This window comes from Carya illinoinensis, chromosome 7 (genome assembly GCF_018687715.1).
Source record: "Carya illinoinensis cultivar Pawnee chromosome 7, C.illinoinensisPawnee_v1, whole genome shotgun sequence".
NCBI classification, from domain to species: Eukaryota; Viridiplantae; Streptophyta; class Magnoliopsida; order Fagales; family Juglandaceae; genus Carya; species Carya illinoinensis.
Window position 1 is genome coordinate 3078263 of NC_056758.1, and position 27737 is coordinate 3105999.

General features: G+C 40.0%; 2 protein-coding genes across 2 annotated transcripts; both read right to left on the bottom strand.

Moving 5' to 3' along the window:
* Nucleotides 1–3977: 3977 nt before the first annotated feature.
* On the bottom strand, nucleotides 3978–5159 carry LOC122315494 (F-box/kelch-repeat protein At3g06240-like). Its single transcript, XM_043131422.1, has one exon. It carries the CDS (start codon nucleotides 5157–5159, stop codon nucleotides 3978–3980), a length of 1182 nt encoding a protein of 393 aa, XP_042987356.1.
* An 8682-nt stretch (nucleotides 5160–13841) lies between these two features.
* Nucleotides 13842–15014, bottom strand: LOC122315495 (F-box/kelch-repeat protein At3g06240-like). The gene has a single exon (XM_043131423.1). The coding sequence runs from the start codon at nucleotides 15012–15014 to the stop codon at nucleotides 13842–13844; it is 1173 nt and encodes a 390-aa protein (XP_042987357.1).
* Nucleotides 15015–27737: the final 12723 nt, after the last annotated feature.

Below are 27737 nucleotides of genomic sequence, written 5' to 3' on the forward strand. Positions count from 1 at the left end.
TCTAAAAATTCAAGTTGGTCAAAATCAATTTTTGACAACTCCAGGGTGTTCCTCGCGTTGAGACGAATCCGTTGCCCCAAACGGATTCGAAAACGGAGGTCGGAGGAGCCCACACGCGCCCATAGAAGATCGACGCGTGCACCTACTGCAACTCACGTGCCCCACGCGCATCGGAGGTTGAAGACGACTGATCCCCACGCGCCACGCGCCCCCACGCGCTCTGAAGGTTGAAGACGCGTGATAGACACGCGCCTCACGCGCCCCACGCGCCCTACAGAGGTTCGGCGCGTGTAATACACGCGCCTCACTCTCCCCCACGCGCACAAGGTACTGTAGCGCATGTAATACACATGCCTACTCGCTGCACACTCGCACTGTGGAGCGCGTGCATCCCACGCGCCAGACAGATCAGAACTGTCCGTTTTTCAGATCCATTTTCGGCTTGATCTAAGCCATTCGGAGTCCGATTTCAACGATCAAATAGTGCTTTCCAACTATTTGGATCATTCCGGACTTATCCGTATGGTGGGAATGTTGAGATTCGCCATCGTTACTGTCGATCTGAACTGTCGATGTGTTGTAGATCATTTTGGGCTAGATTTACGCCAGTTGGAGTCTAATTGCGATGATCAAATGGTGATGTCAAACTATTTGGATCATTCGGGACTCATCCGTACGGTGGGAATGTTGAGATTCACCATCGGTATAGTCGATCTGAATTGTCGAGGTGTTGCAGATCATTTTGGGCTAGATCTACGCCGGTTGGAGTTCAATTGTGATGATCAAATAGCGCTGACAAACTATTTGGATCATTCCGGACTCATCCGTACGGTGGGAATATTGTGATTCGCCATCAGTACATTCGATCTGAACCGTCCACGTGTTGCAGATCATTTTGGGCTAGATCTATGCTAGTTGGAGTTCCATTGCAATGATCAAATAGTGCTGACAAACTATTTGGATCATTCCGGACTCATCAGTACGGTGGAAATGTTGAGATTCACCATCGGTACTTTTGATCTGAACCGTTCATAGTTGCAGATCAGTTGTGGGCTTGATTGTAGCCAGTTGGAGTCATGACGGACTCATTTGCTGTGGGCTTAATCGTAGCCAGTTGGAGTCCTGACGGACTCATTTGCTGTGGGCTTGATCGTAGCAAGTTAGAGTCGTGACGGACTCATTTACTGTGGGCTTGATCGTAGCCAGTTGGAGTCGAGATAGACTCAGTTCGTTTGGGCTTGATTTAAGCCAGTTGGGATCGTGAAATTTGATGGAGCAAATTTCAGATCATTGGACGATGTTGATTAACTTGTTATATCAGCAGGTTTTGGCAGTCATACAACTCATGGAGCATATTGTTATTAAGAGGAGAACCACATCGGATCTCATTGTGGCTTTCTTTGAAAAGCCAGTTGCAAATAACAAAGTACAGATGAAGCTTTGGTGTGGTAGTGTGGATACGTACAGTCTAAGGAGGTTCTGTCTAGGAGATTGGAAATTTTAAGTGTGTCCATTGTGACCCTCCAATCTTTCCTGGGAGCTGACTTAGTGAGGTACTATTCATTTCTACGGTAAATTTATCAAAGCAATGTCAGGAAGTAAGGCTTCAAATCTTGTCAGATTTGAGGTGGAGAAACGGTTCAATTTCAGATAAGGCAGAAGGTACTATTGTTACCCAATAGCATTTGGCGTTGTGGTCAAAAGGTTGGGAGGTCATGAGAATGGCTATGAGTAATTCTGCAAAGAAGTCAAAGTTGAAGTTTCTCAATGTAAGAGATCTTATCCTGGATGAGGAGGTGCGCAGAAGAGATTCTGGCAAGATCTCGAGTTGTTGGTCCTGAATGTTGATTGTAAGGACAGAGGCAAGTCAAGATCTAGACAACAGATGACTCGCTAGAAATTGTGGCAAGACAGGCCACAAGAGATTGCTAAAATCAGGAGAAAACTGAGAATGATGTTAATATGGTGACTCAAGAAATACATGGCGTTGCATTTCTTGCAGTGCACAATGCTGTTAAAGACAGCTTGAAGACAGCAGTCATTCAGTAGTGTTTTCTCAAAAAGGCGTGGAAGGTCACGAATGATTCGTTGGTCTTGGCTCGTGGTAATTGTCGTGTGAATTAGATGATAAAGTAAAAGGAACCCAGTTTTACTTTTCTAAAGAAATCTTCCTAGACCACGACATGAAGTACAGGTGTGAAAGATGGGAACAAAACGTCAGATGTTCCAGGGATATCTACACCTAAAGTTGATGATCACATAACTGCCAAGACGATCAGACCTCCATGGTGGTTACTACCTTGAAATATATCCTGCTGAATGAAGGTAGTGAACTACAGTATGAAGAAAAATCTTGCAAGAAAGGAGATTATGCAAGTCGGAGACTGCACACAAGATGGGCACATGCGACTGAAGATAGCAGCAGGATGAAGGGTCAGTCACCCAGATCAGAGATGGAGACCTCAGCAACAGGTTCTCTGATATGTGTCAAGGTCTGTGCGAGACCATTGATTCCCAGTGCAGTGGGAGATGTGTTGCTCTATATAGATGTATTGATCAAGGGCATTGTACGTGATGAACTAAAGTTATGCATCACTTTAGTTAGTCTTCTGACTTGAAGACATGAGCTACAAACTTGTGTAGATGATAAGGGATCATGCTGGAGATAGAGCTCGGCATGTTGAGAACCAGTCTCCAAGTTGGAGATTGGTGTGATTGTAGGATTATGGAGCCTGGTTTGAAAGCTGTAAAGGCACCAGGCAGATTGTTCGCTCGGATGTGGCTAGAGCGAAACTCAGTTTGCTCAAGGTGTACATGAGTGCGGACTCATGGACTCGAATAAAAGAAAGAATCCTAGAGAGTTGAGATTGTGTAGTTAGGCACTTGTAAATCTCCTCTGAAGAAAATCCCTTGCAAGCTCCGTGGGTGTAGACGATGCTAATGCATTTGAAGATGCATTTGGAGAAGCATCTAGACATCCATTTGAAGACATACCTGCAGATGTATTTGATAGGGGATCTCTCATGGCTGACAAGCATTCTAATGAATGAGTGCAATCATTTGAAGAATGAATCAGTTTGCAAGCAGCCTGGTATGGCACACTTGGGTGGAGGGGGTGATTGTTGAGTCAACCCAAGTGTGAGTGCAGGTGGTGTATAGTTGCTGCACATGCACCGTTTGGTGTTTTGTTGTATTAGGCACCAACTGCAGCCAGCCAGCCACTCCACCGTAATTCTGCAGCAAATATTGACCAAGAGAGCTCTTGATCAAGCTGCACTGAAAGAAGACTTGAAAATGCATGTGTCTTGTCCTCCATGGTTCTCCTATAAAAGGAGATGAATTCTGAAAATGAAGATCATCCTCACTGCGGTGAGAGATTAAGGGCAATGGGAGAGAAGAAAAATAGAGAGAAAGAGGGACGTGAGAGAGAGATAGAAATTTGTAGAGTATTTTGTAAATCTTGTACAAATTTTATAAAAGAGGCTCCAGTGGACGTAGGCAATTTGCTGAACCACTTAAAAATTACTTTGTGTGATTTTTTGGACAAGCAAGAGGCACAACAGGTTTCAGTATCTAGAACACAGGGTGTGATAGAGGTAATTGCATTTGGTGGTACTGCGCGCATGTAGATTATTATATTGGTTGTATATTTTCCGAAACATTTTCCGAAACATTTTCCAAAACATTAAAGAGGGCATTTGCTAATTTATTAAGAAGAAATTGCCAAACTGTTTTGAAAAAAATTCTATGTACGTAGTTTTCATTCAGTCATACAACTAATGCTATTATGCTATTAATGCATGGACAGAAACAGAACAGACAAGAAGATTATGTAAAAGAGAGATTTAAGTGCATGCAGAACACTTGTTCTAGCTCAGGCTAATTCCTTAATCATAAAATTCTCTTCACTCTTATATCTGGTACGTACAACTTTTGCTTGGAACATATTCTAATGCTTTTCACAATTGTTCTGTTCTTCATACTATATCATTTGCTCCGCTTATGGAAACTAGGCTTTCCATGTAAGTAATAACCTGGAACGAGAGACTTTCTCCTTCAATTTGAAGATTCGTCATCTCTTTGGTTGAGGGGTCATACAAGGCCAGTTGTCCATCATCTTTTTCCCAGAATATGATGTCATTCATCCAATATTCTAATGGTCGAAAAACTCCAGTAAGAGGGCCAACCCTGAACAGCTTTGTCCAAGATTCCGTAACCCCATATTCATGCAACAACCATATATCCCACCACATTCGCGACCCCTCTTCGCCTATAACTTTCCAAGAAATAGCGAGAGCAACCAATTCATTCAACAAGAAATATTCTAGATATTTATCAAAGGGATACACTATATCGCTAACATCTGGCAGCGGAGTTTCTAGGAATACCTCCTTGGTTATGTCAAATGACAAAATACCTTCCCAATTTATACCATTATCACCTGATGCCCACCAAGTACCCATCCCATTCTGGTTTGTCCTCATGCCTCTAGTAGAATCCCAAATATGACAAGGGACGCTGTCAATTTCTCTCCAAGAATCGGCTCTTAAGCTATATACCTCACTACGGTACGTGATTATCGGGGAGTATTGTTCTAAGTAAGGGTCGGGTTCGTAGAGATGGAAATGGCTGATTATCTTGTAATCGTGAGTTTTGGCATCAAAACCAAATCCGATGCCGTTAAGGGAGACAACATCATAGTCGGCAGAAAGGAGGGGCATGTTTGATATGGGGACAACCTTTGTCTCTTTAGTTGCAGGGTTCCATAAAAGAGTATTATTCCAACTACCGCTATCGTGAAGACAAACGAGACCATTACAAGAGCCCACGATATACATCCGTGCTCTCTTGTCGATAATTCCAGAATATGATGATGGTAAGGGTACCTGTGCGAGGGATACTTGGAGAGTTTCATAAGAAAGTGTGGAGACGACAAGTTTCGTGGTGATTTTATCACGCCGCTTAACTAGAAGAAGGGTATTCTTGTTCCGGTTGGACGGGGACTGAGTGTGGAGGAGGTGTTTATAGATGAAGGTTTGATCTGAAATGAAGGCGTACCAGGATTTGCAAACGCACTTGAATCGCGATAGGGATATAACAGGCAGCCATAGCAGAATCTGTAACAACAAGTCTTCTGGAAAGTGGTTGTTCATCACCATTGTAATTTCTTTACTTGATTGCAAGCTTGACTGGCTTGCGCAATATGAAGCATGAGTATATATGTACGTCTTCTTATTATAAAGCCAAGAGGTGTGAAAAGCTAATGAGAAGTTGGCGAAATAAATGTGCAAAATCACCCAACGTTAATGTTGTTTATGCGCTCATAAAGGCTTTAATTCCCTCGAAATCTTCTCTGTTTTCATGAATATATTTGTTGCTAATTATCATGCACATATACATATGGTTTATTTGGGAATTATATATAGTTGCATTTATGGCTGGCCATTGATCTTATAATAGCTGGCAATAATTAGATCATGGCGTATGAATGATTTTCTCTATGTAGAGATATCGATCGACTCATATATATATATATATATATAAATGGTGATTTTGAGTGTTGTGAAAAGATTGTACTTACCTTTTCCGGAGAGATTCTAATTAATTAATTAATAATATTGTTTTACCCATACCCGAAACACCACAATTAATTAGCAAATCGTCAAAATTCTCAGGGTAATATAATTAATATTATATCGAAAGGAATGCTATATATTAATTACCACATGATGCGCGCTGACACAAAATCAGTACTTAACATGCTCTAGTATTTCCCTCAAGATACGCATTAATCATGCACCTACGTACTTCAAGTATGTGTGTATATATGTGTATATATATATACACGTACCTTTGATCTTGGAAGGTACGCGCGCAGCTTTATGTTAATTAAGTAACCTTTATATATGAATATAACATGCTGCATGCAATGGCATTTAGCCCAATAATATTCCATTATTCACAAAAAATAACAATATAGGCAACCTATTAGAAAGATCTCATATGCTCAAATGGATGAGAAGTGGAGAAAGGGTTGTGCTATCATTGTGAAGAGAAGTAAAATCCAACCTATGTTTGTAAAAATCTAAAAGTTTATCTATTGCAAGTTAATGATTAAGAACAAGATGTTGCTATTATTAATGCTGAGAGGGAAGTTGATAGTGAAGAAGTTACAACCTTGATAAAAGGCAAAGGGAAAATAAAAAAGGGTTGGAGATTTCGATTCATGCAATTGCTAGTTATCATAGTAACAATGCTATGAAGTTGCTAAGCAGGATTGATACATGTCTAGTGGAAATTTTAATAGATTCAGAAAGTACTCACAACTTATTGGATCTAATTGTTTTAAATTCAGCAAAGTTTAAGATGTTTTCTGATTCAAGCTTGCAAGTGAGGGTAGCTAATGAGGCTAAAGTTTTGAGTAAAGGGACTTGTGAAGAGGTGATTACAATTCAAGGGGCTAAGTTCAAAGTACATTTCCATGTTTTGTCATTAGGGGATTGTGATGTTGTGCTTGGGGTTTAATGGTTGAGGACCTTGGGTCTTATTAATTGGGATTTTACTAGCATGTCAATGAGCTTTTGTGTGGGTCAAGTGAAGTTGTCCTTACAAGGTTTAAATTATGATAATATAAATGTTTGGCCTGCAGAGAATTGTTTTAAGTCTTCTTTGATAAGGAAGCAAGGCTAGTTTCAGCAATTGATGGCAGTGGAAGAAGTTTAGAATGTTGAGAAGCAATCTGTGGAGTTGGCTGAAGTTCTGGAAGAATTCAAAGAGGATTTTTCTGAACCATTTGGTCTACCACCAAGAAGGGCTTTTGAATATCATATTCCATTGAAGTAATGAACAACACCTATTTCAGTAAGGCCCTACAGGTATCCACACTACCAAAAATCTGAAATTAAAAAAATTGTCCAAAACTTATTGCCATATGAAGTTGTGAGGCCTAGCCAAAGTCTTTTTTCTTCACCAGTCTTATTAGTCAAAAAGGCATATGGAACTTCGAGAATGTGCATTGATTATCGCGCACTTAATAAAGAAAATATCAAGGACAAGGTTCCAATACCTGTCATGGATGAGCTTTTTGATGAATTATTTGGAACAATAATTTTTTCTAAGTTGAATTTAAGATCTGGTTACAACCAGATTAGAGTTAAAGCTAAGGATATTGAAAAAACAGCTTTTGGAACTCATGTGGGCCACTATGAGTTCTTAGTAATGGCATTTGGGCTTACTATGTCCCTGCAACCTTTCAAGGTCTTATGAATGACATCTACAAACCAAAGTTTTGAATACTATTTCAGTAGCCATTTCGATTAAGCTATTGGAATGAAATATCTTGGTACTGCTACCATTTTGGATACCGTTTTAGGATTAATTATATATTATATATAAATAATTATATATATATAAATAATTATATATATATATATATATAAACTATCAACTAAAATAATAAATACATATATATATGTAAGTGTGTATCATGTATATGTGTATATATATGGAAGAATTGAAAATTTCTAAAATGAAGATGAGAATTTTGAATTTTAAGATGAAATATTAAAATACTAAATTTTAATATTATTATTGTTTTGGGATTTGAAAAGGTTAAGAAAAAGTTGAATTATTTACTATATTTTGTATGGAGATTTGGGAAAGTTGTAATAATGAGATGAGAATTTTCAGTTTGAGATGAAAATTTTAATCAACCAAACCGGATAGTTTAACAAAATCAAAAATTTGAGAAACAGAAACAAAGAAAAGAAATAAAAGAATAGAGAAATTATTAAAAATAAAGATATCTAAGAAAAGAGAGAATGATGGGACATACTTAAAATTACAAAAAATTAAAATTATATAAATACATTTTATACCTTAGAACTAATTAAATACTATCTAAATTTAAAATTTACAAAAATGCCATCCAAGTATAAGAAAATTACAAAAATAATCTGAAACGGAATAAGAGCCGGAATGCCAATTTCAACCGAAATGGTCGGAAGTTGACCAGAATGGCCGAAATGGACCGGAATGTTGGAGCGAAATAGAACAACGAGGTTTAGTGTACCGAATACTATACCAGAACGGAACAGAACGAAATTCAAAACTATGCTTCAAACCCTTCTTGAGAAGATTTGTTTTAGTCTTCTTTGATGACATTTTAATTTACAGTTCAAGTTTAGTAGAACATGTTGAACATCTTAGAACTGTATTGGGGGTGTTGAAGCAATATACTTTGTATGCAAAGATATCCAAGTGCAGATTTGGGTTGGAAGAAATCAATTATTTGGCCCATCTAATTTCTGGGAGTGTAGTTAAATGTGATCTTTCAAAAATTTCTACAATGCTGGAGTGGCCTATTCCTAAATTTGTAAAGGCTTTGAGAGGGTTTCTTGGTCTTACAAGTTATTATAGGAAATTTGCAAGGAATTATGGCATGATTGTAGCCCCATTGACTGAGCTGCTTAAGAATAATTCTTTTGCTTGGAGTGATGCAGCAACTCAAGCATTTTTTGAATTAAAGACAGTTGTAACTCAACCTCCCGTATTAAGGTTGCTAGATTTTTCTCAAAACTTCACGATTGAGTGTAATGCTTCTGGTGGGGGGTTAGGAGTTGTACTTGTGCAGAAGGGTCAACCTGTAGGTTTTTATAGCAAAGTTTTGAAGGGCAAAGCACTCTTATTGTCCACTTATGAAAAAGAATTGCTTACATTAGTCCCTGCAGTTGCTAAATGGAGACCATATTTGTTGGGTAGAGCCTTCCTGGTCAAGACTGATCAACAAGATTTAAGGTACTTATTTGAACAAAGGGTTGGTAATGAGGTCCAATAGAAGTGGTTTTGGAAGTTGATAGGCTATAATTTCATAATTGATAATAAGAGGGGTAAAGATAATAAAGTGGCTGATGCTAGGGGTGTATAGAAAACTGAAAAACCAATCGCCATCAACGTGAACCGACCGTCCACGTCAGGAACAGGTTGGAACCGGTGGTGAACCTATCGGCACACGGTGCCATTTCTTCAAAACCGACCTATGTCGGTTCGATAGCGGTTTGACCCTGGTTCAAACAGCTGAACTGGCCAAACCAATAAAGCTTTTTTTTTTTTTTTTTTTTAATTTAATATACATACTCAAAACAACGTCTTTCCACTTAAGTTTAAGTGGAACGAGGTCATTTTTTTTAGTATCTTAGACAACAGATAATTGAAAAGATGCCGTTTAGAAATGGCGTTGTTTCATGTAAGGCGTATGAAAAAAAATTTAACTGAAATGACGCCGTTTGATTTTAAACCAAATGACATTGTTTCGAGATGAGACCATCTTCAACCTTGAGCTTCTTCTTTCCCCCGCATCTGTTGCACTCTCTCTCTCTCTCTCTCTCTCTCTCTCTCTCCCCCCTTTACAACACACACTCTCTCTCTACTCTCTCAGGCGAAATAAGCCACCAGGAGAACTAAAAACCGGTCGAGAACCGACAGAAAATCGCCAGAGTCAATACGGCCAGTTTTCCTTCTCCCCATCTATCGGTTATGGTCGGTGGCTCCTCCCACTTCAACTGCATCAGTCGGCATCAGTTTTACCCAAAAACCGCGCCGAATACGTCGATTTTCACTCCTAGTTGATGCACTTTCAAGATAATCTGAGGAAGAAGTAGCTGTCTTTGCACTAATTACATTTCCAACTTCAGATTGGATTGAGGAGTTAAAGCAGAGTTATCAGTTATGTGCAAACACCAGTGGCATTCTGTTGAGGCTTCAACAAGGTTAGGAGGGATCTAAGCATTATACCCTGCAACAAGGCTTGCTGTTGAGGAAATGCAAGATAGCGGTGGTGCAAAATTCTCTATTCAAACCTAAGGTGTTACAACACATTCACCATAAACCACATGCTGGCCATGTGGGATACCATAAGACACTGCATAGAGCTAAGCAGGAAGTTTTCTGTGGAGGCATGAGGAAGGATATTAGAAATTTGGTCAGAGAATGTGAGATATGTCAGAGAAGTAAGAATGTGACAGTTCACCCAGCTGGCCTTTTGCAACCACTGCCTATTCCCTCTTCTCCATGGCAAGATATTTCAATAGATTTTATAGGGATTGCCTCTTTCTAAAGGATCCATAGTAATCTTTTTAGTAGTAGACATGCTTACAAAGTTTGGGCATTTCTTCCCTATGGCCCATCCTTATACAGCCACTAAAGTAGCTGAGATAATTTTTAATGGATTTTTCAAGCTGTATGGACTTCCCAAGTCAATCGTTTCTGATCAAGATCCCATTTTCACAAGCAGTTTCTGGAAAGAGCTATTTTAGTTACACGGTACTACCCTTAACTTTAGCTCTGCCTATCATCCTTAATCTCTGGAAAGAACTATTTCAGTTAAATGGTACTAGCCTTAACTTTAGCTCTGCCGAACATCCAAAATGTGATGGGCAGACTAAAGTTTTAAATAAGGTTTTGGAAGGCTACTTGAGATGTTATACTAGTGACAAACTTAAGGAATCGAGTTTGTAGATTCCTATGGCAGAATGGTGTTATCACACCACTTGTCACTCCTCTACTAGTTTATACCCTTTTGAGGCTCTTTATGGATTTCAACCTTCCAGATTGTTAACTTGCATTTCTGGCACTAGTGCTAATGCTGCATTTAATCAACAATTAAGGTCGAGGGATGAGATTATGACATTGTTAAAAAAGAATTTGCTGAAGTCTCAACAGAGAACGAAACTGTTCGTTTTCGAGAAAGAACAAAAGAGTTTTTGAAGTAGATGACTGGGTGTTTTTTAGGCTCCAACCTTATAGACAAAAGTCTGTGGCTACGAGGCATAATCTAAAGCTTGCTTCAAGATTTTTTGGTCCCTTTAACAGAAAGTTGCTTCTGTAGCTTATAAGTTGGATTTGCCTAATAGTTTAAAACTACATTCAGTATTTCATGTTTCTTGCTTAAAGAAGAAACTTGGCTAGAATATTACTCCATCGCCTGCTCTTCCACCTTTGGATTCTCAAGGTCAAGTCAGCTTGAACTTAAGCAAATTTTGGAGAGGAGATTGAGGAAGGTGGGGTAGCATGCAACTACTAAAATCTTAGTGAAGTGGCTTGGTGCACCAACTAAGGATAATTCATTGGAGTTGTTGTGGAACCTGTAGAGGCTTTACCCAAATCTCGTGGGCAAGGTCCTTTAATGGAGGGGGAATTTATCAGGCCCTTGAGGTCAAGGACCGTAAAGGGGGGGAGATTGTTAAGTGTAAAACCTGTTGTGAGAAATTGAGTGAAGTGCAGGGAATGGATTCATGGGACTAATAGTTTTAACTGTCCAAGTGAAACGGTCTGCACTATTTAAGTGATACGATGCGTTGTGATCAATTAGTGTTATATGGATTGAAACGGTGCATGTTGCACCTGTTTGTATTAGTTGAGTTTGATACGTTGTCGTTTTACATAGAAAGGGGCTTATAAAAACAGAGGCCTCGTATGATTCTGTATTGAAATATTTTAAGAGAAGTTGAGTAATAATAAGAGGTTGGAAGTCCCTCGAAGGCTTCTTCCAAGAATTATATTCTTGATTCTTGGATTTCAGTCATTTCATTATTCACAATTTTTTGAGTTCTTGATTCAAGTTTTTTTGTGTGATCAGTTGTCACTGGTGCAAGGTACTTATCATCTAGGCAAATAACATTTTCAAAATTTTTTAGGTTCCATTACAAGGCTGATGCAACAAGTGAAATAGAGTTTTTTTTTTTTTTTTTTTCGTTGCAGAAAATGTTTGCTGACACGATGAAGCCATGTTCTAGCAGATTTGGTAATGGAAGGTACTGTGGTTCAAGTTGCAAATTAGAAGATAAGATGTTTGGCATACCTTCCGTTAATAGTTAGCATGAGCTATCTACCCGTTTCTATCTCTCTTTGCCGAAATGTTTCTAGTACATATCACTGCGAAATCGTGATTCATTTGGAAAAGGCAAACAAAAATGATCCAATCTAAGAGAAGAAAACGCTTCGCAAAATCGCAAGTAAGGGGGGAAAGCTTGGAAATTTATTTTTTAATGCTTTTTTATTCTTAAATCTTTTTTTATTCTTATATCTCATGCTCATTCTGGTACATGTACTTTGTTGAGGTGATTGCTATCAAAGCTCCTTGTTGACACTAACTGTAATCCCAGAAGATTCCAATCTAGATATGTGAAAAAGATTTCTTTCCAGAACATTGTCTTTTGGTCATATATAATATAGATATATAGTCTTTTTACTAGTGATTTTGAAAATCATGTAAAGCAGCCGGTGAATTTTATATTGTTCAATTCTAATATAGATATATAATCAAACACAAATTTTCATTTGTTGCTGCTGCCTGGTACATCTATTGAGGCTCATTGATGCTAGAATAAACTTTGAGCAACCCGCACCCTAAGAGGCAGGGGGTGGGGTTTTCAGCCCCAGACACCGCCCTTGCATCCCAAGGGTAGGGTACCCTGCCCCCCGCCCATTTCAATAATGGAATATAGCCCACTAGCCCAAAAATTTTCATGGGTCTAAAAGTAATCAAAAACATATTTTTTGATCCAAAATTGTAAAAATGACTATAATTTAAAAATTATGTAGTTTTTAAATTTTTTAGTATCTGTTTTATGTAAGTTTTAGTATAGTAGGGTGGTCCTTTTATAGGTTGCCTTGGCAATACAAGTCTCACACTAAAGCAAAAAGAAATAAGAAATAAAAAAATAAAAAGCAATGTGAGAATTTTGTATTGCCTTGGCAAGATATACACAAAGTATGAAGTAAAAGTTTTACTTAATACATAAAAAAGCATTAAAAAATAAAATTTAGAAATTTATTTTTTAATTTTCCAGCTTTCCCCCTTCGGTGTTTTGGATGCTGTAAGTGATGTTATTGATTGTGTTTGTAACTTTTTTATATTGATTAGGGTTTCATAAAGGTTCAATTTGGACTGGGGGTAAGGCTGGGGCGAGGCCCAAACTATTGCCCCTCGTGCATGGAGTGTGGGACGAGGGCCCTCCGTTTGGCGGGTGTGGGTAGTACCCCTACTCCTATATCGGTATGTATGATGTTGTACTCCTATCCTATCACAACATATTATATAATTGTAATTATTTATTTCTACATGACCAAATATAATTGACATGCTTGACATCTTTTGATAGTGTGAAAGCACTACCTGTTTGTACTGTAAGAAAATATAAGAATTACGCAGATTATAGGTGGGTTTGGCCCCATTAATGCACTTAATGAGATCGAGTTGCATGTGCCTTATAAGATAAAAGAACAAATTAATTTAGTCAGGTACACTAATCTTTTTATTTTGTTAGAGATGAACTCTGTGAGCCTGTAAGCATTCACAACATTATCTAAGTAAATAGTGGATCATAGGGTTGAAGTCTTATATCACAGCCCAGGTTGAGCAATTTAAACCCAATTTAACAGATCGAGAAGACAATACAAAGTTGTGTTGGTTTCAGTATCTAGAACACAGGGTGTGATAGAGGTAATTGCATTTGGTGGTACTGCGCGCATGTAGATTATTATATTGGTTGTATTTTAAAGAAACATTTTCCAAAACATTAAAGAGGGCATTTGCTAATTTATTAAGAAGAAATTGCCAAACTGTTTTGAAAAAAATTCTATGTACGTAGTTTTCATTCAGTCATACAACTAATGCTATTATGCTATTAATGCATGGACAGAAACAGAACAGACGAGAAGATTATGTAAAAGAGAGATTTAAGTGCATGCAGAACACTTGTTCTATTTCAGGCTAATTCCTTAATCATAAAATTCTCTTCGCTCTTATCTCTGGTGCGTACAACTTTTGTCTGAAACACATTCTAATTTGCTCCGCTTATGGAAACTAGGCTTTCCATGTAAGTAATAACCTGGAACGAGAGACTTTCTCCTTCAATTTGAAGATTCGTCATCTCTTTGGTAGAGGGGTCATACAAGGCCAGTTGTTCATCATCTTTTTCCCAGAATATGATGTCATTCATCCAATATTCTAATGGTCGAATAACTCCAGTAAGAGGGCCAACCCTGAACAGCTTTGTCCAAGATTCCGTAACCCCATATTCATTCAACAACCATATATCCCACCACATTCGCGACCCCTCTTCGCCTATAGCTTTCCAAGAAATAGCGAAAGCAACCAATTCATTCAACAAGAAATATTGTTGATATTTATGAAAGGGATACCCTATATCGCTAATATCTGGCAGCGGAGTTGCTAGGAATACCTCCTTGGTTATGTCAAATGACAAAATACCTACCCAATTTGCATCATTATCACCCGATGCCCACCAAGAACCTATCCCATTCTGGTTTGTCCTCATACCTCTAGTAGAATCCCAAATATGACAATTGACGCTGTCAATTTGTCTCCAAGAATCGGCTCTTAAGCTATATACCTCACTACGGTACGTGATTATCGGGGAGTATTGTTCTAAGTAAGGGTCGGGTTCGTAGAGATGGAAATGGCTGATTATCTTGTAGTCGTGAGTTTTGGCATCAAAACCAAATCCGATGCCGTTAAGGGAGACAACATCATAGTCGGCACAAAGGAGGGGCATGTTTGATATGGGGACAACCTTTGTTTCTTTAGTTGCAGGGTTCCATAAAAGAGTATTATTCCAACTACTGCTATCGTGAAGACAAACGAGACCATTACAAGAGCCCACGATATACATCCGTGCTCTCTCGTCGATAATTCCAGAATATGATGATGGTAAGGGTACCTGTGCGAGGGATACTTGGAGAGTTTCATAAGAAAGTGTGGAGACGACGAGTTTGGTGGTGATTTTATCACGCCGCTTAACAAGAAGAAGGGCATTCTTGTTCCGGTTGGACGGGGACTGAGCGTGGAGGAGGTGTTTATAGATGAAGGTTTGATCTGAAATGAAGGCGTACCAGGATTTGCAAACGCACTTGAATCGTGATAGGGATATAACAGGCAGCCATAGCAGAATCTGTAACAACAAGTCTTCGGGAAAGTGGTTGTTCATCACCATTGTAATTTCTTTACTTGATTGCAAGCTTGACTAGCTTGCGCAATATGAAGCATGAGTATATATGTACGTCTTCTTATTATAAAGCCAAGAGGTGTGAAAAGCTAATGAGAAGTTGGCGAAATAAATGTGCAAAATCACCCAACGTTAATGTTGTTTACGCGCTCATAAAGGCTTTAATTCCCTCGAAATCTTCTCTCATTTCATGAATATATTTGTTGCTAATTATCATGCATACATACATATGGTTTATTTGGGAATTATATATAGTTGCATTTATGGCTTGCCATTGATCTTATAATAGCTGGCAATTAGATCATGGCGTATGAATGATTTTCTCTATGTAGATCGATCGACTCATATATATATATATATATATATATATATTATATGGTGATTTTGAGTGTTACGAAAAGATTGTACTTAACTTTTCCGGAGGGATTCTAATTAATTAATCATATTGTTTTACCCATACCCGAAACACCACAATTAATTAGCAAATCGGCAAAATTCTCAGGGTAATATAATTAATATTATATAGAAAGGAATGCTATATATTAATTACCACATGATGCGAGCAGACACAAAATCAGTACTTAACATGCTCTAGTATTTCCCTCAAGATACGCATTACTCATGCACCTACGTACTTCATACACACACAACACACGTACCTTTGATCTAGGAAGGTACGCGCGCAGCTTTATGTTAATTAAGTAACCTTTATATATGAATATAACATGCTGCATGCAATGGCATTAATTAGCCGGCCAATAATATTCCATTATTCACAAACAATAACAATATAGGCAACTTAGAGCATAAATAAAATGTCTAAATTAATAGTAAGTACATGTTCAAAATAATGGAATAATATTAGACAAACATGCCAAAAAACATTTCAGGAAAAGAATATTCATCTTGCATAACTATTTGCTGAACAAGTTAACATGCAATAGAAACTTTGGGCTCGTTTCAATACTAAGAATATTAATGCAAGAGGTTTTGTCCCATCTCCTTCGAAAGAAAGAGAGACGGATTGGTTGTTTTACTCATCTTGTGGGGGTACTCCCCCTAATATCTCATTTATTTTATGCGGATAATTTGTTGGTGTTTGTGAATGGGGAAAAAAGATCTTTACGCCGGCTTATTAATATTTTTTTATTATTATGCAATGGAATTGGGTCAGTTGATTAATAAGGACAAATCTGCATTTTTTTTTTGTCTCAAAGTTGATTTCAGGGGCTCGAAGGAGGGGATTGAGAAGGTTAACCACTTTTATGGAAGGGAGTCTTCCTGTCACCTATCTGGGTGTTCCTTTTGTTTTAGGTAAACTTACGTCGCGAAATCTAGAGCCGTTGGTTTCCAAAATTAAAGAAAAGGTTGCCGGCTAGAAATTGAAGTTGCTCTCTCAAGGAGGTCGGCTCATATTGCTAAAACATGTTTTATCAAGTATGGCAACGCATTTATTGGTGGTGTTGAAGATTTCGATGGTTGTCTTCACAAAGCTAAATTCTATATTGTCTACTTTTTTTTTGGGGGGGGGGGGGGGGGGGGGGGGGGGGGGGGGGGGGGAGATGAATGGTAAATCTCGGCCGAAATGGTATGCTTGGGGCAAAATTTACTTGCCTTTCAAGGAAGGAGGTCTCGGCCTTCGTAAATTCTCGGAGGTCCAACATTCTTTACACATGAAGTTTGCATGGAGGCTGTTATCTGTGCATAATTTATGGACACAATTTTTTCGAGCAAAGTACGCGAGAAATGGTCATTTGTTGATGACGGAATCAAGGGCCATGGCTTCCAGTTTCTAGAAGTTAGTGTTGCAAGTGCTTCCAAAAGTATTTTAGAATTCCAAGATACATGTCAAAGAGGGTGGCTCTTCATTTTGGTATGACCATTGGCTTACAAGCGGGCCCCTATGTGTGAATTCGGATTTAATTCAGAATCCTGGTCTTTCATATTCAGGATGTTTGGGTGTATATTAGATAGGATGAGGGATGCCTTGTGGAGCTGGTTGGTGAGGCTAATTGTCATGGGAAATTGTACAAAGCATAACAGTTGGGAAGGAGTGTCGGGGACTCCATCATTTGGCAACCTGCTAGTGATGGATGTTTTTCCTCTTCAACGGCATGGGAAATCATTCGATTGAAAGGGGTAAACCAGCCATGGATGGAGTGGATATGGCACTTTGTTGTGCCAAAGAAGATCGCTATATGCATGTGGAAAGCCAAGGTCAATGGTTTAGCTATAGATGATCGAATTAGGACCCTGGGCATTCCAATTGTCTCATGTTGTGATTGCTGCTAGATGGGCAGTTGTGAATCTATTAATCATGTGTTGGTTGCAGGGGAATTTCCTTCCAAGATTTGGGATTTGGCTGAGACGACGTTGGGTCTCCCACATCTGGTAAATTTTTCATGGTGGGCAACGGTGATGCATTGGTTTTCATTTGCAAAGTTGTCTCAGCATGGTGTCATCATCGGTATCCTTCCTTGCATTATCACGTGGCGGCTTTGGGTGCGAGTAAGGCAAGGATGGAGGAAAGCTTTGAAACAACAGAGAATGTTTGGTTGGTGGTCAAACATTGGCTGCCAAAGTTGTCTGGTTTGCTAATACGTTCCAAGTCCATAACAGCAGAGGACATCTCCATTTTGAAAGCACTTGATATTCCGTTATGCAGTGTTAGGAAGAGAAGGGCGCAACTGATTTATTGGCACAAACCAGTGGAGGGGTCGGTCAAGATCAATGTTGACGGGAGCTGTAAAGGTAATCCTGGAAATTGCGGAGGTGGCAGTGTTATGCGGGATCATGGGGGCAACTTTATTGGTGCTTTCTCAGCACACTTTGGACATGGTACAAATAACTTGGCAGAATTGAGAGCCCTTTTACTTGGCATGCGCATGTGTAGGGATATGGGGTTTATGCAGCTAGAGATAGAGTGCGATTCAATGCTACTAGTTAACCAGCTATCTGCTAGGAAGTGCTTGAACTGGTACTTATGGGATTACTGGGAAGAGCTTCTTAGTCTGTTGACGGGACTTCGGTTCACCGTTGCTCATCAATTCAAAGAAGGCAATGGGCTAGCTGATTTCCTTGTGCAATAAGGGGAGGAGGGTATTGTGAGGCGATATACGGATTGGCGTTCACTTCCAAGGACGTTAAAGGGTATGCTTAGGATTGACAAATTGGGATTGTCGAATATTAGAGATTAAGGCTGTTTATTTTTTGTTGTTATTTGTTTTGCTGTTCTCTATTCTTTCTTGAGCTAGTTGTTTTTTTCGGGAGGATGTTGATTTTTTTATTGGTTTTACAGTATTCCTCCGTCATAAGTGAGTGTTATTTTTAATAAAATTGAGAGATGGTCAATCATGGACAGGTAGTGTTCATCTTTTTTTTTAAAAAAAAAATAGTTTATAAATAATAGTGAATAATTTATAAATAGTAATAAAGTAGTTTAAAAATATTTGAGAATAATTGTATTTTCAAAAACAGTTCTGCTACAGGTACTCGCCGTTGGATACCTTTTGCAGAATCGACTATTATTAAAATAAAAATAAAAAATAAAAAAAAGGGGAAAAAACATGAAATGAGAGGGAAATGAAATCAGAAACCCATATTTGAGGAAGAAGTGAAGGACACTTCTTGGGCGGCGGCAAAAAGGCATACCCACGCAAGAACCAGAACCAAAGGTTCCATGTGGTTGGGCACTCACTAGCGACAAGCTGGGTTGCTCACGGCGTCGACCACTCAGCGTAGCTGGGCTACTAGAGAGAGAGAGAGAGAGAGAGAGAGTGATTGAAACTTACTGAGCTATTGGACTGCGCATGGGGAGACCTTGGGTAGTGGGGTTGAGATGTGGAGGTTGCTCTTGGTGGCTTGCACTGCTCCTCCTTGCTCTGTTTTCACTTCTTAAAACAGAGGACATGATGGAGCTGTTTTGGCTGGGCGGTCTTGATGCAGTTGTGCGTGGGTGGTTGCTTCCTTTGGCCTTGTTAACGTGAGGAGTTGTGATGGAGGCTGAGTAACAACATACAAGGAGTCGGCGTGAACGTTGGCAGTGAGAGGGTCATGATGTGGAGATGGTTTGCTTTGGTTCTAAGAGAAATGTGATGGTTGATCTTTCAACGTTGGTTGAACGTACACGGGTTGGACATGAAGGAGGTGGTCTGGGTTGGCATGGAGGAGATCAATGTGCGACAAGGCTTCAGGTTAGAGAGCACACACGCTCTGTTTTCTTGCTTGAGCACACACCCTCTATTTTATTTGCAATATGCATTGGACTCCTCGGCCAGCTCACTATCAAGGTCTCCCCTTGCCCATTGGAGGACAACCACATGCACAACCATGCAGACTCCTCGCCCACTCACGGCTATGGCACTCCTCGACCATTGGGCTCCTTGGCCAACACAGCCACTGGCCTTGTCGACCAGCTCACCCCTCAACCCATCACTCCTCTGCCATACTCCACAGCCATGGCTCGTCAGCCAGTACACCCTGTGACCGAGGTTCATCTACCAACCACTTCACAAACATGGTCTCTTCGGCCAGCCAATACACTAGTCAGCTAGCACACTCCTCAGCCAAACATGTCTCGACCACCCCAGTGGTGAGACCTAACCCAGACACTCTACAGGCCTGTACTCGTACCTAGGCAACCCATCCCATTGGCCATGCTCTCATTGGCCATGCTCTCAGCCAACTCCTTTATGGCCATATGGAAGCTAGGCTGCCTGGCCACCAAGTGGAGGGAACCTTTCCCTCGGCCAGCTGCCTAACCTAAAGTGAGACACCTCTAAGTCACGTTGCATGGCCCATGCAATGTGCTCCATGACTCACACCCAGCTACCTCAGTTACTTGGCTACACATGCACGACCCCAGGCACCTTGCATGTCACATGCATGCACTCTGGCCACCTTGCATGTCACATGCACACCTTGAACAACCTTAGTCTCGACCAAGTGCAAGCGGGCAATCGATACCATATACCAGCTACCATACTTAAACTATGAACATGCATACATATAAGAGGATACTCAAAAGGAAAAAAAAAAAAAGGCAAGGAAGGGCATGGAAGAGAAGAAATGACAATTGGTAGCGCGAAATGTTCAGTCAAGAAAAAATAGGCTACAGCAACAAAAATACTCTACTTTCTCTCCCTCAAAACTTGTGTGAATTCTATTTTTACTAATATAATTGTTTCCTATGGCATGGAACACCAGCTGTATAGCCTCACTTAGACATCGTTTGGATGTCTCCATCAACGTTATCTTCACTAGTAGAATCTCCAACAATTACTTACCTACCCGTGAGGCACCAAATGGATGAGTTAGGGCTAAGGCCTTATCCCTCTTGCGATGAAGTGCGGGTTAGCCCTTGGCTGCCCGACAGCAACGTTATCTCCATTAGCGGAATCTCCAACAACTACTTACTTTCCCGTGAGACACCAAAGAGATAAGTTATGCCAAAGGCTGGCTTTATCCCTCTAGCGGCAGAGTACGAGTCAACCCTTAGTTGCCCAACATCAACGTAATCTCCATTAGCATTATCTCAATCAACGTGATCTCCACCAATGTTATCTTCATCAACGTAAATCTCCACTAGCAAATACTTACCTCCCCTACAAGATACCAAATGGATGAGTGTAATGCCTAAAGTTACTTTATCCCTCTCGCAGTGAAGTGTAGGCCAGCCATTAGCTGCCTAAAATTTACCTTCCTCGTGAGTGTCAACAGGCAGGAATGGGTTCAGTCCCAAACTGCTTGATAACTTACCTCTCAGTAAGGGGCGATAGGCATGCCTAAGCCTTGCGGTGGCTAGGCCTCCCTCACGTAGGATAGTGGGTCTAGCCCTTTGGTTACCCGACAAGTTACCCTAACTTCTACTATGATAGAGAGTGGAATCAACACCAGTTTAACCCAATACTTATAATCCCTATGGTGTCAACGGGAGGTAGCGGGTCTAGTCATAAACTACCCGAACAACTTACCTCCCAGTGAGGATTAATAAGTGTGTAGGTGGGTCAACCTCCTCGACTGCCCGAACAACTTACTCAGCCCCCATCATGGTGAAGTTCAGATTAGCTACTCAGTTATCTAATACTTACCTCCCACGGGGGGTACCGAAGTGATGGGTGTACTGCCTAAGGTTGCTTTATCCCTCCCGTGGTGGAATGTCTAGCTATCAGCTACCCAATATTTAACTTCCTTGTGAGCGTCAACAGGCAGAAGCGGATCCAGTCTCAAACTGCTCGAACAACATATCTTCCCGTGAGGGTCGATAGCTAGGTCCAACCCCCGTAGTGGCCTGATCTCCCTCACGGAGGAGAGCAGGTCTAACCTCTTAGCTACCCAAACAACTTACCCTACCCCTTTCATGGCGATGTGTGCACCGGCTTCTCAGTTGTTCAGCAAATTACCTTCCCAGAAGGACCAAAGGGGTGGGCTTAGCCTGAGGCATCCCTACTCCTCCCCCGATGGAGTGCAAGTTTAGCCCTTCGACTACTCGACACTATTCCAAGACACCATCTCTCGCAACGAAATGCCAAACAGATAACACCACAGACCTTCACCACTCTTCAACAAGACAACTTAGGTTTGCGAGTTTCAGTGATCATTTATACTAACTGGTTTGAATTTTACAACATGGACCAACATCTTCTACTTACCTTCTCGTTGAGCATCAACAGGTTGGTCTAACCTTAAGGGGGCCTAGCCTGGCTCATGGTGAAGTGCGGGTTTAGTCTCTCGATTGCCCAACGTTACTCCAGGGATCGCATCTCTTCCTCTTCTAAAGACTTAAAGCGAGTCGAGCCTTAACGCACTGCTTGGCCTCCCTTGCTAAGCGCAAGAGCCAACGAGGCGAGTCAAGTCTGAATGCACTGCTCGACCTCCTCTAAAGACTTAGGGTGAGTCTAGGCTTAACGAGCTGCTCAGGCCCTCTCGCCAAGCGCAAGGGCCAACAACGAGAGTCCAGCCTAAACGCGCTGCTCGACCTCCTCTAAAAACTTAGGGCGAGTCCAGGCTTAACAACCTTGGGCCCCCTCACCAAGCATAAGGCCAATGAGGTGAGTCTAACCTGAACATGCTACTTGACCTTCTCTAAAGACTTAGTGCGAGCCTTAATGCGCTACTCGGCTCCCTCGACGAGCACAAGGGCCAACGATACGAGTCCAGCCTAAATGCATTGCTAAACTTCCTCTAAGGACTTAGGGCAAGTCCAACCTTAACACATTGCTCGGCCCCCCTTGCCAAGCGCAAGGGCCAATGAGGCAAGTTGGCCAATGAAGTGAGTCCCGCCTAAACGCACTGCTTAGTCTTTATAAAGACATAAAGCAAGTCTAGTCTTATAAACTACTTGACTTCCCTCACGACAATGAGGATAGCCCAGTCTTACAGACTACTTAACCCTTGTCATGCCAAAGAAGCAGGTCCAGTCTTTTGATTGCCTAGGTTGTCATCATTTTTATAACAAGTCAATAGGTGGGAAAGGTCAGGGACTGCCCGACCTCCCAAGTGCCTGAATAGGCAGGCAAGTCACTTGATCGCTCGACCACCTTCGTACGTACTTTACGCAGTCAAGCCCATCTCCCACCATAGCCGAGCTAAGTGCTCGCACTTTGCACGGTAGAGTACATCTCTGGCTATAGCTGAGCTACGCACTCACACTCTACATGATGGAGCCCATCTCCCACCCTAACCTATCTAAGCGCTCGCACTTTGCACGGTGGAGTGCATCTGTCACCATAGCCATGCTATACGCTCGCTCTTTATGCAAACAAGTCTATCTCCCGCTCACCTTGCCAAGACGAGCTCCATGCTCAAACTTTATGTGGTCGAGTCCATCTCCTATTCACTTTGCCATAGCTGAGCTACATACTCGCACTCTATGCGGTCAAGCCTATCTCCTGCTTACCTCACCATAGCCGAGCTACACACTTGCATTTTACATGGTCAAGCCTATCTCTCTCTCTCACCTCGTGAAGACGAGCCCCGCGCTCACACTCTATGCAGTCGAGTCCATCTCTCGCTTATCTCGCCATAGCCGAGCTATGTGTTCACACTTTACACAGTTGAGTCTATCTCCTACTTACCACGCCATAGCTGAGCTACACACTCCCACTTTACGTGATCAACCCTATCTCCCTCTCACCTTGCCAAGACAAACCCCGCACTCGAACTCTATGCGAACGAGTCCATCTCCAGCTCACCTTGCTATAGCTAAGCTACACGCTTCCACTTTATGTGGTCAAGCCTATCTCCCTCTTATCTTGCCAAGTCGAGCTATGCACTCTACACGGTCAAGCTTATCTCCCGCTTATCTTAGCAAGCTACGATATGGGTTCGCACTCTACACAGTTGGGCCTATCTCTCGCTTACCTTGCCATAGCCGAGCTTCGCGCTCGCATTTTACATGGTCGAGCTTGTCTCCCTCTCACCTCATGAAGACGAGCCTCGCGTTCACTATGTAGTCGAGTCCATCTCCTGCTTATCTCACCATAGCCGAACTATGCGTTCACACTTTATGCGGTCGAGCCTATCTCTTGCTTACCTCGCCATAATCGAGCTACGCACTCGCAGTTTATGCTATCGAGCCTATCTCATGCTCACCTCACCAAGATGAGCCCCACGCTCGCACTCTATGCAGTCGAGTCCATCTCCAACTTACCTTGCCATAGCCAAGCTATACGTTCGCACTCTACATGGTCGAGCTCATCTCTCACCTAATCTTGCTTTCACAAATCTTTATTGCTTAACATGAGAGGGTTAATGAACAGGAACTAGCTCCCGAAATTTATTTCACTATAGACTGGGGTGGATCAGTTCAATTTCATATTTTACATTTGAAGATTCTCGAAGTCTTCTTTTTGGAGCAAACTGCCCTTAAGAACAGTGGGCAACTATAAAGGGGTAAAATACACCAGGCCTAAAATGGGTTTTAAGGACCAGTCCATCAAAGGGCCATCATTAGAAGATAAAAGAAGAGAAAATGAAAGGAGATAGAGAAGGGATAAGGGAATGCAAGGTGTCAGGCTATCAAGAGAAAAAAAAAAAAAAGTAGGGGACATAAAGGAGTGGTAAGATGACCTAAAGCAGAGGGGCAGGAGATAAAAGGCATGGGCATATACGACTTCGGGGCTTTTGGCGAGACTGCTCTAGGAAGGCTCCTTCAACCTCACGACTAGGGTTTCACTAATGAGATCTCCACCAGAAGACAGATCTTTAGGATCTATTGTACAGTGACGATGAGAGACCATAACAGATTATAAAACAAGCTTATTATAGTGGACTCTCCCCTCCACGAACCCCCATGGATGCAGGCTCAGTGCCTAACCACGTAAATATACGTGTCTCCCTCCACTTATTTTCCTGCATTTATTGCCATAGATGTATGCACGAACATTATACAACCGCACCAGATCACTATTGGGAGGCTCACGCAGCACCGATCCAAACTTGAAACAACTCCAGCGGTGCCAGGATGCATCCTTCTCCCTTTTTGGATTTTTGTACCCTTTTTAGGCATTAACAATGCATATCTAAATATTTCCATAGCTATGAATAGTGCTTCAACAGGTTTGCAAATGCACTAACTCTACAAATGTTATTTTATAAAAAAATTTCTCTCTCCTCCTACTCTCTCTCTCTCTCTCTCTCTCGACACCAACGAGATTATTTTGATTTCTCAAGAGCTCCCCACACATTTTTCCTCTTTTCCCTCCCTCTACTCAAACATAAGCCTTTCTGGAATAAAATACCCGCACAACTCTCTCTCACGATGGTTTTGGATGGACCTCACAATGGTCAGGTATGATTTTCTCCTTCTATTCTCTATTTCTTCATTCTCTCTCTTTGGTTGAGTGAACATTTCTTATTTCTCCCTTCCAAAATTCTTGATCATATGAAAGTTTCTAAGGACTCAGTCTCCCACAAGGACAGTGCATTTCCTCCATCGCTTGGACTTAAAAATCACCACTGCTGCTGCACTGAGATTGTGTTTTCTATATCCAGTAGCTAGGGTAAATGAAACATTGATCTCTCTATTTTGCGTAGGGATTTTTATTACATAGATTTCAGCTTGTTCTAATTGTTTTTTGGATACTTTGCTTAATCTAGATTAGGGTTTTGATTTTTGAACTGATTTTAAGGATGAATTCAAGATTTCAATTTTCTAATTTTTGTAAATCGGTCATCTAATTTTTGTAAACATGTAGGATCTTAACAAAGTATTTTATTACTTTGTCCTCTGGTTTTGCTTCATCTAGATTAGGTTTCAATTTTCTGTTCTTGGTTTTAGATTAGGTTTTTGGTTATGTTGCTCTTATGCATTTGTACTATTCTATTCAGACATGTGCTCTTATGCTACTCTTATGGTCTTATGCTCTTATGCTACGGATTTTCACCTTATGCCATTAGTATTATGCTGCTGTTAGGATATGTATAAGGGTGTGTGTCTGTGCTCTATATTGGTTTTGAGTCTCTTGACCTTTTGGAAAACAAAATGCATGCCAAATTTTGAAGGCCATCTTTCCTCTATGTTTGCATGTACTCCAAAATTAAATATTACTCAATAGATTTTCTTTTTTATAAGGATATGATGAATTACATTTGAAACATATTTTTTTGATGTAAAATATGGAGTATTTTTGTTATAGTGTTATAAAATCAAATAGACTAACGGTTGAAATAATCAAAATAGATACTATAATCTTAGCTCATCACCTTTCTCGACTGAAATTTTCATTGGCACCTGCTGCCATATAACATCTCTCCTCCACTGATTTAGCTGCTAGGGAAGTTCCAGTGGTAGGTGAAAAAAACAAAAACAATAACAAAAACAAGAAAAAAGCAAACTACTAGGACAAATCCAGTAACTTGTTATTTCCTACAACATTGCTTTTAAAGTTACTGGGTTGTTCTTTTGCTTAAAGGGCCTCCTTTCCTTCTATCATCACAAGGCCTTTGTAAAGCAAAGGGTCATTTACTATATGATAACTAATTTAAATCAGTTTTATTGCCATTTGGACATCATTGGCTCTCTTAATATATATATATATATATATATATAATTAAGCTTCCAATCTTTTCTTAACAACTTGGGATATGAATATTGTTGTACTCTAATGTTTCTGAATTGGTTCTATACTGGGATATAGGATAATTAAACTCAAATAATTTTTTGTTCTCTTCTTATGGTTCCCAAATGGTTTTGAATTGTTTATAATTAATTTTTTTTGTTCTTTAAAACATCCCTTTCGAACTTGATGCATCTAAAGCATGAAATGGGTGTATGCATCTAAATTTTATGCTTTCAATTTTCTATTTGGCCTATTTTGATTGAGTTTTTCTTGTTGTGTACCATTGATTTTGGGTCATTTGGTATTTGGAAACTATTTGGCATGCTTTAATTGGCTGGGACTTGCTATTAGGAAACCTTTTTAATCTTGTGTTTTAATTGGTCCTCTATTTTGAATTGAGGTTTTTCAGTTGCTGTTTTGAAAATGTTTGATAGTAATTTGCTTTTGGTTTTGCTATTCCTCTATTATAATGTGTTGTTTTAATTGCCAATGTGACTATGAGTAATATAATGATACTATTGAAGGATGAACAGTTTGTCCTACAATACAAAGGTACTATTTTATGTATTGTTTTAATTGGCAATGTGATTATGAGCAATACAATGGTATTAATTAGTGTGTTGTTTTAGTAACAATTTGTCCTTCAATATTTTGTTGAAGAATGAATACTTTAATTGATAAGGGTCCCTTTTTTACCACACTGTTGGAAAGTGGTGAAGGTGGTATTAACAAATCCCTATGGATAGGGCAAATGTTGATGTTCAAGTGACACAACCTCAATGGAAAACAAGGGGTACCTAAACAAAAGTTCCAGTGGGGTGTGTCATTTACTATAGAGGAAGATACTCTTCTCATTTCAGCTTGACTTAATATTTGTATAGACTCCATGTAGGGGACTCACCATACCTTCACACAATTGTGGAGTATAATTTTTTATTACTACAACACATATAAAAAGCCTAACAATCAAGAACGGTTTGTATCATCTTTGACCAATCAGTGGTCAAGCATTAAAAAATGTGTCAATAAATTTTCTGGTTCTATAATTGAAGTTGAAGAAATGCATCCAAGCAGTGCCACTGAGCTAGACAACGTGTAATGATTTTTTCAATGTTTTATTGTTGTAATTATTAAGTATTTGCAATGATAGAGCGTACTAATTGTTCTACTATTTTATAGATTGATAAGGCAAAACTTTTATATTGAGAGACCCAAAAAACAACTTTAACATTGAACATTGTTTCAATATTTTAAAGCACCAATCAAATGGCAAGTGCACATGGAACTCATAAAAAAGAAAAAGAAAAAAAAAAGAATACAATGTACCAGTTTAAGGTATTACTCCAAATTCAATACGATTAGTGGAAGACATGGAAAATATGCTCATGGATTGTGGGAGACCTACCGGCAAGAAGGATGAAAAAGAAAGAGAGAAACAAAGAAAATGTAAGAAAAGACAAATTAATGATTTTAATGAGACCTTAAGGCACATGAAAGATGATAGGAACACTTGTATAATGGAGAGAAAAGAAACAATAATGAAGTTTAACAATGATAGATCTGAGTTACTACTTCTTAAGAAGAGAAAACTTAAGATGGAAATTAAGGCCGAGAAAGATAGATATGAATTAATAGCTATAAAGAAGAGGAA